At 36.3% G+C, this 14,077-nt stretch overlaps 1 protein-coding gene across 9 annotated transcripts in view; it reads right to left on the minus strand.

Moving 5' to 3' along the window:
- Positions 1–676: 676 nt before the first annotated feature.
- LOC127832261 (serine/threonine-protein kinase TBK1-like) overlaps positions 677–14,077 on the minus strand; it is a 62,755-nt gene continuing 49,354 nt past the window's right edge. For 6 of the 9 annotated variants that reach the window (XM_052357628.1, XM_052357623.1, XM_052357621.1 and 3 more), the window contains 8 exons: positions 12,528–12,756; positions 11,058–11,170; positions 8,407–8,526; positions 7,109–7,210; positions 5,061–5,157; positions 4,540–4,736; positions 2,499–2,579; positions 677–1,833 (listed from right to left, as the gene is read on the minus strand). In XM_052357628.1, the coding sequence (XP_052213588.1) occupies positions 1,287–1,833; positions 2,499–2,579; positions 4,540–4,736; positions 5,061–5,157; positions 7,109–7,210; positions 8,407–8,526; positions 11,058–11,170; positions 12,528–12,756 (1,486 nt within the window). In that variant the 3' untranslated portion in view covers positions 677–1,286. Of the gene's footprint in view, positions 1,834–2,498; positions 2,580–4,539; positions 4,737–5,060; positions 5,158–6,388; positions 6,476–7,108; positions 7,211–8,406; positions 8,527–11,057; positions 11,171–12,527; positions 12,757–14,077 lie in introns of those variants that run through there. The other 3 variants (XM_052357626.1, XM_052357625.1, XR_008026760.1) reach the window with 3 other exon arrangements.

A 14,077-nucleotide genomic window follows, 5' to 3' on the forward strand; every position in this document is an offset into this window, starting at 1 on the left:
CCCAGGACCCGGAGGGTCAATAACTGGGAGTTGGATTATTGCAACTATAGGCCTTGGCAAATTAACTGTTGGCACATAGTCAACGTCCAAAGGATTATTGCTTTTAACACCATTCACAAAATGTGCACCACAAATACGAGTATATTCTGTGACAATAAATTTGTGTTTTCCATGGCACTGTCGTCCGGATGCTTTAATCCAGGCTTTCCTTCGATGTTCAGGCTTTTTAGGAATACAATGAATTGGTAGCTTTGATTTAGATCGTCTGTTTACACAACGAACGACACAGCAATAGTCCCTTCCACCCATAATAACACTTTAAACGAAAAGTATTGCAGGTTTTGTTGTCTTGAATAAAGACTCGCTTCATCAGTGTAAGAAAACGGCGTTGTTTACCAATTATGTTGCAAGCGTCTATTAAACCCGACATTTAGCTGAATCGTACTCAATGAGTATCACCTGTCTGCGAATGAAATGCATGAGAAAGCCAGCCCCCAGTTTTGCAAATCTCGCGATATGGGGTCTCGTCACGCGATTCGAGATTTAACTCGGCGCATGCGCACTTGAAGCTTGAAGTGGTCTATTGGTGTTATGTTCCTTTCTGCTTGAATGAAAATCGCAGTAACGTAACAGTACAGTATAATTTAAAGTAACAAACAAAACAATAAAAACAAACATGTTTTTGCCATTTTTTTCCGAATGAAAAAGTCGTTCTGTCTCGCACATATTAATGATAACGTTCATTACCACATTGTACAAATATCTCTCAGGAGCATGTAATTGTTATGAGTTACTTCATATTTTCATTACACAAACAACGGACACATCTGTAGGAAACTATTCTTGTCCAAATTAAAACAACAACAGAAATAAACGTCCAGCCAAAAATAACATTTACATCCGGGCATTTACTTTCTCGCAAAATACCAAGCTCACTTAATACGTGTTCCTGATGTTCCGATTGTTATAGGAAGATTTGCAATATTTCCTCACTTCCTGTTTCATTATTTGTACTTAACCTTAAAATTAACTTTTCTTCTTGATAGCCTTTTAGTTTTTCATTCAGTCAACTGTTCCCTTAACATTTACTTAAGCAGCAACTTCCCTGTATCTTGCACCTATGCTTTTAACGCCATCGGCGCTCTCGTTTCAAATTAGCCTTCCAAATGTTTACAACCCTTTTACACTATGTTTCTGTTAAAGCGCACGCCCTGGCCTTCATCAAGTATCGGAAGTGTCTGTAGAATTAGAACCTAGGTCTGGATTGTTGGCTCTTTTTGCCGACTTCAAATTATAACAGACGAAAATAATCCACGGGGAATCAGTTCCGTAGACTTTGAGTCTTCGAGCTGTCTTTCGTACGTTGTATTGAAGTAAGTTACAACATTTGAAGGTTTCGATACCGACGCTCCTTGGACGATCCTGGTCGTCTCTGAATGAGGGGTCGTCCCAGAATATCCATTATTTGTTGAAATCGCATTGACCGTTCTGTGTAAATGATTCAAATGGTTAGCGGTATTTGAAGAGTATGAACTTACAATATTTGGGAAATTATACACGTGCACTGTTCTCTGACAATCCGTTGATAAATGCGTTTCAAATTTAGAATCGAAATTATTCGGATACACAATAGGTGTTCCTGTGTTATTTTGAGCTCCATGGTAAACAGGCAAAGCATCACTAGACGTAACTCTAACATTTGCATCGATGCCAGGACTTGGAAATAAATCATGAAATGACGGAAGGAACACATTTGGTGCTCCACTACCATACCCACTGGTTTCACCGCGAGTACAGAACAGCATGCTGGGCATAGAGGCCATCTCCAATCGACTGCAAAAAAATACGACACATATGAATAAAAAAAGTAAATATTTAACAAGAGTATGACAAAATTTAAGGAAAAAATATGCCTTTAGAAACTTAATACATGTATGGTTTCGTGGATAAAAAACACAATTAATGGTGCAGGAAAAAGAATAATCGAACAGATCAACTAAGGATCAAGAGGTGTAAACCACAACCGTTCCTTTATTTTGCTCAAAGTGATTAAAATCCACAATCAACACATTCACAATTAATTTCTTAATGTAGTGAAAATGTTTTAATTGTATACATATTTGTTTTGTTTTCCGGAGGCCGATCTTTGATAGTTAGCAAATTATTCGGCATAAAGTATGTCGCTGTAACATCATAAGGATTTAGAGGTTCTTGAATTGAAAAAGTCGCCATCAAACCATTCTGTACACAAGATACATACGAATAAGAACAAGTATAAATGGCAGTTAAATTCAGCCACAACACCGTTGAGCGTCTTTGCAACAGGACATATTTATCATCTGCTGAGAATTATGTTCCAATTTGACCATCAAAAAGAGCTATGTCTGAAAAATGTACTGCGGAGATAGCTTTTTTTTCTAACCCCTTGTTAGTCATCCACAATAGATATAATACTTCATATATGAACCTAACGGTTGGCCAAACGTTATAAACATTACCTTTTAAGTTCTTGTATTGATCGTTCATAATCCAACAGAACTGTTCCAAGTTCCTGGCCACTAATACGAATATAGTCAATTCTGAAAGGGATCAAATAATAGTAAGTTCACAATATATCACAGGAAACAACCTTTTGGATAATATCATATTAAATCAATACTGTTAAGTGTGTATTAATCCTATGTGTACATGCATGCAACCGGTTTACTGTAGTATTTAGAATGTTTAAATATATGTTTATTAGATAAAACAACTTAGCAGCGAATGTATAAACTGTATGTAGACAAGAGACGTTTGATAATATTTGTATTATTTTGCTTTTTAACAATTACAAGGAGACAACAACAATTATGTTTTAAATTGTAAATGTTTTATGTGTTTGTGCCGAACGAAAAACGCAATATGAACAGGAAGTAAAAGCCAAGTTGTTCATGTACTGATATTCAATACCCTCACAATTGAAAGGTTTTCATTAAGTAAACTTCTTTGCTTTAAAATCTAAAAGGAAGAATATTTTTTCTCGATAAGCATATTTAACCTTGGTATTCAAAACCTTGGTATTTCAAACTTCCTATATTACAATAAACGAAAAGAACACACATATATTCGCATATTTTTGTTTTTTAATAATAGCCCCCACCCCAAACAAATAGAAAAAGCTTTCCTCTCTCACGGAACCAATAAAAAGGATTAAACAAAACATTACTCCTTCGGGGATTAATTAAACACATAATTGTCTAATAATTAGGCTATTTATGATTATAAAATAGACAATTATTATCCCCCGCCAGAGGCGGAGGGATATTGTTTTGGCGTTGTCCGTCCGTCCGTCCGTCCGGCTGTCCGTCCGTCCGGCACTTTTGTGTCCGGAGCCATATCTTGAAAGTTCTTTGGTGGATTTCATTTAAACTTGGTATGAGTATATATATGCATAAGAGGATGATGCACGCCAAATGGCATTGTACACCATCTGTTAAAAACAGACTTATGGCCCTTTGTATCTTGATAAAATGCTTTTTAGTGTCCGGTGCCATATCTTGGAAGTTCTTTGGCGGATTTCATTGAAACTTGGTATGAGTATATATATGCATAAGATGATGATGCACGCCAAATGGCATTGTACACCACATGTTAAAAACAGACTTATGGCCCTTTGTATCTTGAAAAAATGCTTTTTACTATAGGCACTTTTGTGTCCGGAGCCATATCTTGGAAGTGCTTTGGCAGATTTCATTTAAAATTGGTATGAGTATATATATGCATAAGAGGAGGATGCACGCCAAATGGCATTGTACACCATCTGTTAAAAACAGACTTATGGCCCTTTGTATCTTGAAAAAATGCTTTTTACTATAGGCATTTTTGTGTCCGGAGCCATATCTTGGAAGTGCTTTGGCGGATTTCTTTGAAACTTGGTATGAATATATTCCCGCGCCACCGGCTGTCCGTCCGGCACTTTTGTGTCCGGAGCCATATCTTGGAAGTGCTTTGGCGGATTTCATTTAAACTTGATATGAGTATTGTAAACGTTGAATGTTTTTGTGGCAAACGCACGACTTATTAATTCACCTAAATAAATTGTGAAGGCTTAAGAACCTTCCTTTGTCTTAGTTTTGTGTTATTGTCCTCCGTCCGTCCATCTTTCATTATGTTCATCCGTCCAATTTGCACCCATCCTCAAACAAAGCATATGTTGCGGGGGATAACCTTGGGCCTTTCAGGCCCTCTTGTTAATAATAAATATCATTTCAATTTGTTCGATAATTATTTATATTAATATTAAATAGTGTGTGTATTATGTTTTGAATGCAAGACTGAACAACAAAAGTTGCAATTTGAAAATCTATAAATATTTCCATACATTTTATCACATAAACTGATTTTGTTTTATAGCTTTTCGGAACGACTTAGTACAATAGCTGTGGAATTAAAAAGTGTCTTTCAAAGCCAAAAAATACACGAAAATGAGGCTTGTTAATGAAGTTCTTCATAACAATAACATATAAAATTCACTTTCAACACGAATAGGTATTAACGTACTCTCTAAACAAACTCTTCAGCAACTCATTACGTTTGGAACCTTGAATACTTCTTTCGGAGTTGAACGAGCCTCGTTCACATGCCGAGCTCCCTTCCGGAGTTTCCCGAAGACTGACTGGAAGCTTTACTGTTTGGCTTGTTATTGTTGCAAACAGTGACATTAGCTTTTCCGTCGCCAATTTAAATGAATCTTTAATCTGATAAATAGACATCAAGAAGTGTTAAGGAGAATATCTTCAAACAACTTAAAGTCCTAAGTTAAAACAATGGCGACAACAAGCCTAACAGGAAGTGAAAACCGGGGAAGTTTGGTTAATTCAATATAATCAGAGCAGTGAAAGCGAAATTGAAATACAATGCGTTATCTTTCAAAATAGTAATTTAATTTGCCTTATCACGTTCACAGCAGCTGTAAACGTTAACTTTAGCTTTGTAAATGAGCCAGAGTCAGTGGCCTCGGTCTTGATTTCCTCTAACATTATTCAGATATTCCGACGTAGAAATTACTATAAGTAAGCTACCTTGAGCAGTTTCTCGTTCATCTGATTGAGACAGTCTGTGACGCATCTTACGTTGGTTTCCACCTTTCCTGATCGTGCTAGATGCTTCAGAAAGACGCTGGAATTATGAAGAGGTTTACAACCAAAGTTTATATTTATTTTTTTCCTTTTATTTGACGGTTAATACTGCAAGTGTGACATTTACATATATGAATAAAGTACGTCGTTGACAAACGCCTCACATTTTACTGTTACTGTTTTTTTATATTTCAATGGTAAAAAATGGTTGCAAAAAGGTATCATTTGACATTGAAATAAAAATGTACATGGTAGCTATTTTACCAAATGGGGCGTTTGCTATGCGATTATCTTGCCATACGTGACAGACACCGACACAGGTCATGAAAAACGTGTTTATTTTCGTGCTTGGAAAACAACGCCTATCCATTTCCATCACCTGCGATTAATCGATAGCTAAGTTTTTTAAATGGCATCCCCTGTAGTATACCAACACTTGTAACAGGCTTGGTTGATATCCTTATGATTCTAAGGCACGGAATCTTAATTAAAAATATTAACCAGAAGATCTTAACAAAACAAAGACCAGCGTATCGGTCATTATTTGCTGGCCTGCCCGTGTCGAGTTGCATCTACGCACTGCCGATCAGATCAACTCGATCAAGCCCGACCAAGCGGTCGGGTACTGGTCTGGTTCGGTCGGCATGAGTGGTCGAGGGCGGTCGGGTAGGTCGGCATTGGTCGGGCTTCCTAACCGATATTTTTTGACTTGTCAAAAAATATCGAGTAGCGGTCGAGTAGGAAATGGTTCGAGAAGCGCTCGGGAAGTGGTCGTGTATTAGTCGAGTAGAAGATCGAGTTGATCGTGAAGCAATCGTGTGGCGATCGGATTGACATCTTTTACACGATCTATACCCGATCCGCTCGACACCTACCCGAGTTATTTTAGATCGCAACACGATCCACTCGACCTCTATTCGATTTGATGTACATATTTACTAGATTGCTACCCGACGGCTACTCGACCGTACACGATCACTTCACGATTTCTATTCGACCATACACGAGCTCTGTACCCGAGCCGCTCGATTTCTACCCGAGTTATTTTAGATCGCTTTGTACGACTATAGTACGACCATCACGATCTGGTCGTGTGAAGATCTGGTGGCGATCGAGCTGAGGTCCACTTGGTCGAGCTGAGATCGTATATGGCTCGCGTATAGGTCGAGATGATCGAGCGGAAATCGGAAAGATGGTTGAGTGGACGTCGTGAATGAGTCGTGTGGGGGTCGTGTGTCATCGAAAAGAGGTCGTTAAGAAGTCGTGTATACCCTTTTTAGTCGAGCTTGGCCGGGTTTTGTCGGGAAATTTCGGTGATCGGGATGATCGAGTTGATCGGATCGGCAGTGGGAACCCACCTTTAATGATTACTTGTAGATATTAGTGCGGTTGTGATAACCTTCATGAAATACAGTCGGGTCAACGTGAAATTTCTCATGCATATTAATGTCGTGCGTGAGATGTAATGCATATCTTCTTTGAGATAAGGCTCTTATTAATTTTAATGTATCTGTAGTTTAATATGCGTTCTCTTAATATCATTTGCCATGGTACTCTAAATATTTCACATGCAGAGACATTTCTTCTAGTGTAATTAATATGGACAAATAGAGCTTACAAAAGCAAGCTGACTTGAGGCATAATTGCTTCCATAATTACAGCAAAGAATACTGGTGACAAAGCATTTTCGATTTTCATATCCGTGTTTCAGTGCTGACAATATAACTTATGGCGATAATGTGAAATCTACCAACCTACATGTGAAACGTAATTGTTGACATCGCAATAAAGTAAAATACTATGACATTCGATTGATACAGGTCACACAAACTACATAGAAAAACACATGAAAACAGAAATTAAAGTTTTGCCTCATACAAGGCCTCAAAAGGCCTGCGGTCGCCTCAAGAAAAAGGAGTCTCCCGTATCTCTGTAACCAAACAAACATATCTTTAGAGGAAATTGCTTTTATATTTTTATAATTATTTTACCTGATATTTCGGGAGGACCAATGGTGTACTTTGGTGAGGTTTTTCACGCAGTGACTCTGATATAGCTCTATGACAGGTATTAATGAATTCTCCAGCTTCTCTCTGTAAAAGTGTTGCATTTTGTTTCATTAAATAAAACAAAACAGTTTTATGCATAACGTAAATTGCTAATGATTTAATATAATATATTTCATTTGTAAACGACCTTCGTTCAAGGTAAACTCGTTTTCAATCACATCGTTCATAATAGAATCGTTTGAAATTGCTCGTGTATTCAATAAATCGAACATTCCGATATGCGGAAATTCGTTTGTAATACTCTCGCTCTCAATGGCCTTTCATCGAAGGTTAATGCTTATTAAATCCCAAAAACTATAACCTACGTTCACTTCAAACAAAATGCCGAGTAATTATGATACAAAGATTTTTATAACCAGATTTATATGAGATTGAAAACAATGTTGATCATGCCACGTGTTTCATGAAGCTCATCGAAGCTCATTACCAAAGTTCGGAAATGAAGTTGTCACTTTGTATCACTTTAAACAACTTGATATTTATAAGGTAACATGTATAATTAATATAGAACTTAATTTAGAACGCACACGTGTTTGGGGTTAATCCGCAGTCATGCACCAAATCATATGATACAGCAAATAAAATCAGATTACTCATACAATTCAAAAAACGTGATTGCCTAATAACTTTTACAAATTAAAATAGAAAATAACACTATTATACGGCCTTTGAATAATATTTGTATGTGTAACTTGATCGCTGATAAATGAACAATAATAAGTATATAGCCATGATAAAATGAAGAGATTGGACTCTAGTGTTACCATGATGGTTAATTCCTATCGCTTTATTTTTAATAGATACAACATATACTCAGTAAAAGTCTATGCTATACATCATAATTGTAAATAAATTGTAACTTTAAGACAGCGAAATTTTTAGATTAAAAAAGTAAAGCTCATAATTATTATTAAACATTTCAGGTTCAAATATGTATTGATAAACAACGCAACCACTTACCATGCATGGTTTCAATTATAACTTCAAACGAAATCCATTTTACAATTAAACTAATACTTTTCCTGTGAGAAAACAATGGTGTGTAAGATACACGATTTTGACTAATCACATGTTGTGAATTATGAAATATACATCAGCGCAAGAAATCTGAAACAAATAACTACCACGAATCCCAACCCTCTATTTTATAAGGTAAATGCGTTTTCAATAACGCTGCATTCAGTTAAGATATATATTATATAAGATAGGTTCAAGCTTACCTTTCACACTTATGAATAAACTCCTCGTGCGCATGCAGGATAGAGTACTTCCGGTGTTTGCTGAAGGTGCTGGAGACAGCTGCAATACCCTGTCGGAGGTGACCCATTTTTGTTAGACATCTGGAATAGAAAACATGCGGCTAGAAGTGACGATCAAGATCTTTTTTCTTTAATGTATTACATGTATATTTTACTAATAACAAGAGATGTGTTTGTCAGAAACACAATGCCCCCTAATGCACCGGGTTTTTTTACCTTTGACCTTGAAGGATGACCTTGACCTTTCACCACTCAAAATGTGCAGCTCCGTGAGATACACATGCATGCCAAATATCAAGTTGCTATGTTCAATATTTCAAAAGTTATTGCAAAACTTTACTATATTAAAGGTTTAAATTTTCGACTTTGACCTTGAAAGATTACCTTGACCTTTCACCACTCAAAATGTGCAGCTCCATGAGATACACATGCATGCCAAATATCAAGTTGCTATGTTCAATATTTCAAAAGTTATTGAAAAACTTTAATATATTTAATTTTTGACGTTTGACCTTGAAGGATGACCTTGACCTTTCACCACTCAAAATGTGCAGCTCCATGAGATACACATGCATGCCAAATATCAAGTTGCTATGTTCAATATTTCAAAAGTTATTGCAAAACTTTACTGCAACCTTAAAGTTTTGGGACAGAATGACAGACAGACAGGCCAAAAACAATATACCCCCGATCTATCGATCCGGGGGCATAAAATGTGCATATGGATGATACATTATATAAAGATGTGGACATAAGATATGGATATATTAGAGAGAAAACTGGCTTTACAACAAGCAATGGGGACGTTATGAGCAAACACTTCTATGGACGGTCTATAGTCATGTAAATAACTCAAGAATGCTAGTGTTATACTCTAAGAAACCCTCAACACATTTTCTAGATATAAACCGTTATTCATACAGTTAAATGTTCTCAGATAAATGCTATATGAATAGTTTATTCTATACTTTTACTTAGAGAAACCATATAAACATTTCTGGATATTTCTCGTATCTTGTACCACTATACATAAACATTAAATGTTTTCAGATAAATGCTTTATGAATAGTTTATTCGGATGGACCAATTTCAATAGCGATATTTCTATTACAATTTTATTTATTATTTTAAATTTTATATTATAATTATACGTCTAATATCAAGCGCGTATTTAACCCATTTATGCCTAGCGTCTAGAAAAAAGGCCTTGTCGAACAGCGTAGACCCAGATGAGACGCCGCATATGATGCGGCGTCTCATCAGGGTCTGCACTGTTTGCTTAAAGGAATTTCTGTAAGAAATAGTCTAAATATAGAAATAAATATACTAGACATCCCTAATTTTGGAAATAAATTGATCCAATTTAAAAGGATGGGAGAGTCCACTAGGCATACATGGGTTAAACATGAAACAACATCACGCTATGTCTCCGAAAATTATGTGTAAACGATCCTTTTTAAGAAAGTACTACAAATACAGTACCACAAATACGTTAAAAGGTGAACATTCTGTCCGACTGCAAGCACATGTTGAGGATTTTTATTCAATCTTCTCGAAACCAGAGTTTTACCCAAAATAAGACCAGTTAAGATAAGTTAACTATTTCTGCATTCCAATATTTAATTTAAAAGACACACACCACATATACAAGAAATTAATCACAGTTGTATCTGTAATTTATGTATATACGCTATCAAATATCAAAGACCGCATTTCGAGTACAGATTAAACATGAAAGTGTTTTGTAATAATTATCAAGATACACGCGCTTGGGGCGGCATCTTTAAAGAGCATATCTCTTCGTCTTATGTGTCCCGTTAATGAACAATTTAGCAAGAAAGACAGGTTTTTCTGGACCTCAAGAAGTACTTGAGCACACTAGCAAAATATGTTGATTGTTTTTCGACGAAAGCAGTCAAATAACGCAATAATTCTTTTGTTAATGAAGTGGGATAAGTGCTTACAAACACCAAAACTAAATGAAATTGCAAGTCGATAGATAAACACATCATATTATAATGCATCTTTAGCATATATAAATTGCAACAACTAAACCATCAAGAGCATATTCTTCACTGACGATTTGTGTGGCTTTTGATTTGCTGTTTTGAACCTTGCCTTCTTAAAATCAACTTTTTAAAGTAATTAAAAAATTTATGACGTCGTATTGCCTAAACAGGGGCTCGTTTCTTTATGCTTCGCGTCACACATTCTTATCCTTTATACTGAAGAGAGTTTACTTGAGATGACTATTACATTAAAATTGTCGTAAGCAACCTAAACAATGATGGGTAAAAAATAGTAAAACTACTTATGACAACATGACAATTAATTTAAGCCGAGCTCTGGAAAACCGGATTCATGGCATGTGCGTAAAGTGTCGTACCAGATGAGCATGTGCAGTCCGCACATGATAACCATCGATAACACTCTCCGCCTAGACTGTATTTTTGTTTAGAAGAAAATTTCTGAAAATGAAGAAAATCATGAAAGCGATAAATTGCCGTCCCTGATTAGTCTGTGCGGACTGCATATGCCAACCTGGGATGACACTTGACGCACATGCATTAAGCCCGGTTTTCCCAAAGCTCAACTCAATACTATGAATGTACCGATCTCGACCCTCGTCACAGCATAGATCGTCACTAGGAGACAGAGGGTGGTCGTTCTCTTTCCTGGACAGGACCGACATGTAGGTGCGGATTTCATCCAACCTTCCCTGCGTCTGGAAATAGGCAATGGAATGTTTTGATGTTGGTAAACATAATTGCTTTTTTATTACTAGAAGCCACAGAGGACATCGAGAGACCTAGTTAATGGGCATTGAAATGTGTGTACAGATTTAGGCACATCCCTTACAAAACAATGAACTCGTTCAGAAACAGCGGATTGTTTCAAGAATTTTTGTTAACCGATATAAGAAGTGGATTTGCTCGAATAATCGCCAAAATGAATGTAATATTTTAAAGTACATCAATACAAGTAATTAACAAAAGTTTGTTCAATGCGTAGAAAATCCCGGTTTACGTTTGAAGGATATACGTATTTCCGGCGCAGGAAACAAAACTTAAATATAACCACTTATGACTATCTACGGATAAAACACGTCACAATGTTCTCAAATTAAACTATTGAATATTTTCAAAGATTTAACATATTTACATCCGCGTTCCTTATGATAAAGTTTATTTTAAGTATTCATGAAAGGACAGTTTTATTTTTTTATCGTTCCAAATGTTCTTTTTCAGACTGCAAGTTGTAAAATGCGTTAAGAATCTAGTTAATTTTAACTAAACCGGAAGACGTTTTTCGTGAGCTGATATTGTTTCCCTGTGACCCATAATAAGAGCGGATTTAAGCCTGATATTTTAACATCCTATACAAATAAAACAATTTATGGCATTTTAGTTCTGAAAGATTCTTTACATTCTTGTGTTCGTCAGTACAAAAAATACATCGATTCATAATAAGTATTCATAACCCTTGACGAGGTCACACCGAGTTCAGATCCAAAGTCTACAGAGTAGCTGCGTGTAAGTTTTGATATAAGTCTATAGACTATCTGCGTGTGTGTTTTAATAAAAGTCTATAGACTATCTGCGTGTATGTTTTAATAAAAGTATAAAGACTATCAGCGTGTCTGTTTTAATAAAAGTCTTTGTGTGTATGCTTTGATTGAACAAATGCACACGATTTCAAACGTAAAACCCATCACACCATATCTTCTTTCAATAAGGGCATGACTTATCATTAAGTATTTAATATCAAGGAAGTAACCGGTATCTTGCATTGGTGGAATAAAGACCAATAGGCCTTCTAACTTCCTTATTTGCAAAATGTTTCACACAAATACTTAACAAATCAGGCACTAAAATAAATTTTAATATAGTAGGCTGTTGGTTTTATCACAAACATTTGTTTATTTCTGGCTATTGTCAAGTTCTTCTTACTTTCAGTTTGTACACTCTTCGTGCATATACTAGATAAACTTTGTTCTAGATACAGGACACTATTTCCGGTTAAACCGGTTAAACACCTGTATTGCTTTGGGTTAACTAAGATGCATCAGTAATCGACGATACCTTTTTTAATAACTCGGGTAGGCTGTTATCAGTGACAACAAATGCCTCCAATTCCTCCACACCGGAGTCCGGATCAAGCGTGCCAATATTTTTAAAGACAGTCAAACACACCTGGGCCTGTTTCTGGCTCTCACGTATCATCTCTATGCGCACATTCACTAACGCTGTCTGTTTTTCTATTTCCGGAATGAGCACTTCCGTTGGCTTCAGAGCATCTTGGTAATGATTTCTGCAATCGAAGGACGGACAAGCGTATAATGTCAAAATGTGATATTTGACCATGACCTTTTAGCTATGAACACGGGTCTTACAAGCGATACGCCGCATCAACATGGTGAACATAGATGGACAGTTATTTCTAAAGTGCGAGATGCATGATGCAATTCCATTCCGGACAAGCTCGGACGGACGAAACGCAGAGATCATGCAAGAACCCGATTAAGTTCGCATAGAGCTTTGGAATGAGAGTAGACCCTTGCTCAAGTGTTACCAAAACTCATGTGTTTCAGGTTCTCTCCCCCACACCAACCTAGGCTACTAACTCGTCTTTCGCACTTAACGTTAGACTAAGGTAAAATGTCCTAGATGATTTACACCGAACACCAAAAGACATATGTTCCTCTCTGCAACGAGGTTTCTCTTTTATATTGCTGTTGAACATGAACCCAACAAAGTATTCCGCTGGGAGGGGGGGATCCAGTGCACTCGATAAAAATCAATTTAATACACTTAACACACGAACACGGAAGATAAACGTTTATTATGAAATTCTTTCCGTGCAATATCGAATTCCTAATGTAATATGCTTTGTACCATATAGAGAATATTATGTGAGTTTTGGATAAAGATCAAGTTTATCATGCGAGGCTTAGAACCGATGTAGCGCGAGGCTTGCCGAGCGCTAACATGGTTCGTGCCGAGCATGATAAACTTGATCTTTATCCAAAACTCACATAATATTCTATTTATCCTATTATTTCCTCACAATTTTCCATTAATAAATGTCAAATATGGCATTTTTTGACGATTTAGTTTTTCAGTAGTTGACAAAAACAGATTCTCCAATTTTTGGAAAAACCCAAATCTGATCTAAAAATAGCGATAGTATAAAGCTCGTGTTTATACGATCGTTGTCATACTATCGATTTTCATCTGGTAATAGGATAAAATAGTTTGCTACGTTGCTTCTTCTTGTCTTCTCGCATATTATTCATGCTTTTTATCGTGCTAAAGTTAAACTTTCAGTCAAATTGAAATGTTGCTTGGTAAGCCGAGAAAAACAGATTCTAGATATTTCATAAACAGGTTTTGTCGATTATTCTAATTGATTAAACAAGTCTATCTAAATATGCAGTTGTACTTGGTATATTGCGAAAAGAACAAGAGGGCCAAGATGGCCCTAGTTCGCTCACCTGAGAAGAGTCGGTTCATTCAATCTATACCAAATGTCAAACTTGACCTAGATATTGTCAAGACAAACATCCTGGTCAAGTTTCATCATTATTTCATCCACGAGTCATGATCAATGTACCTTTGAAGTTTCATGATCC

The sequence above is a fragment of the Dreissena polymorpha genome, chromosome 5, assembly GCF_020536995.1.
Source record: "Dreissena polymorpha isolate Duluth1 chromosome 5, UMN_Dpol_1.0, whole genome shotgun sequence".
NCBI lineage: Eukaryota > Metazoa > Mollusca > Bivalvia > Myida > Dreissenidae > Dreissena > Dreissena polymorpha.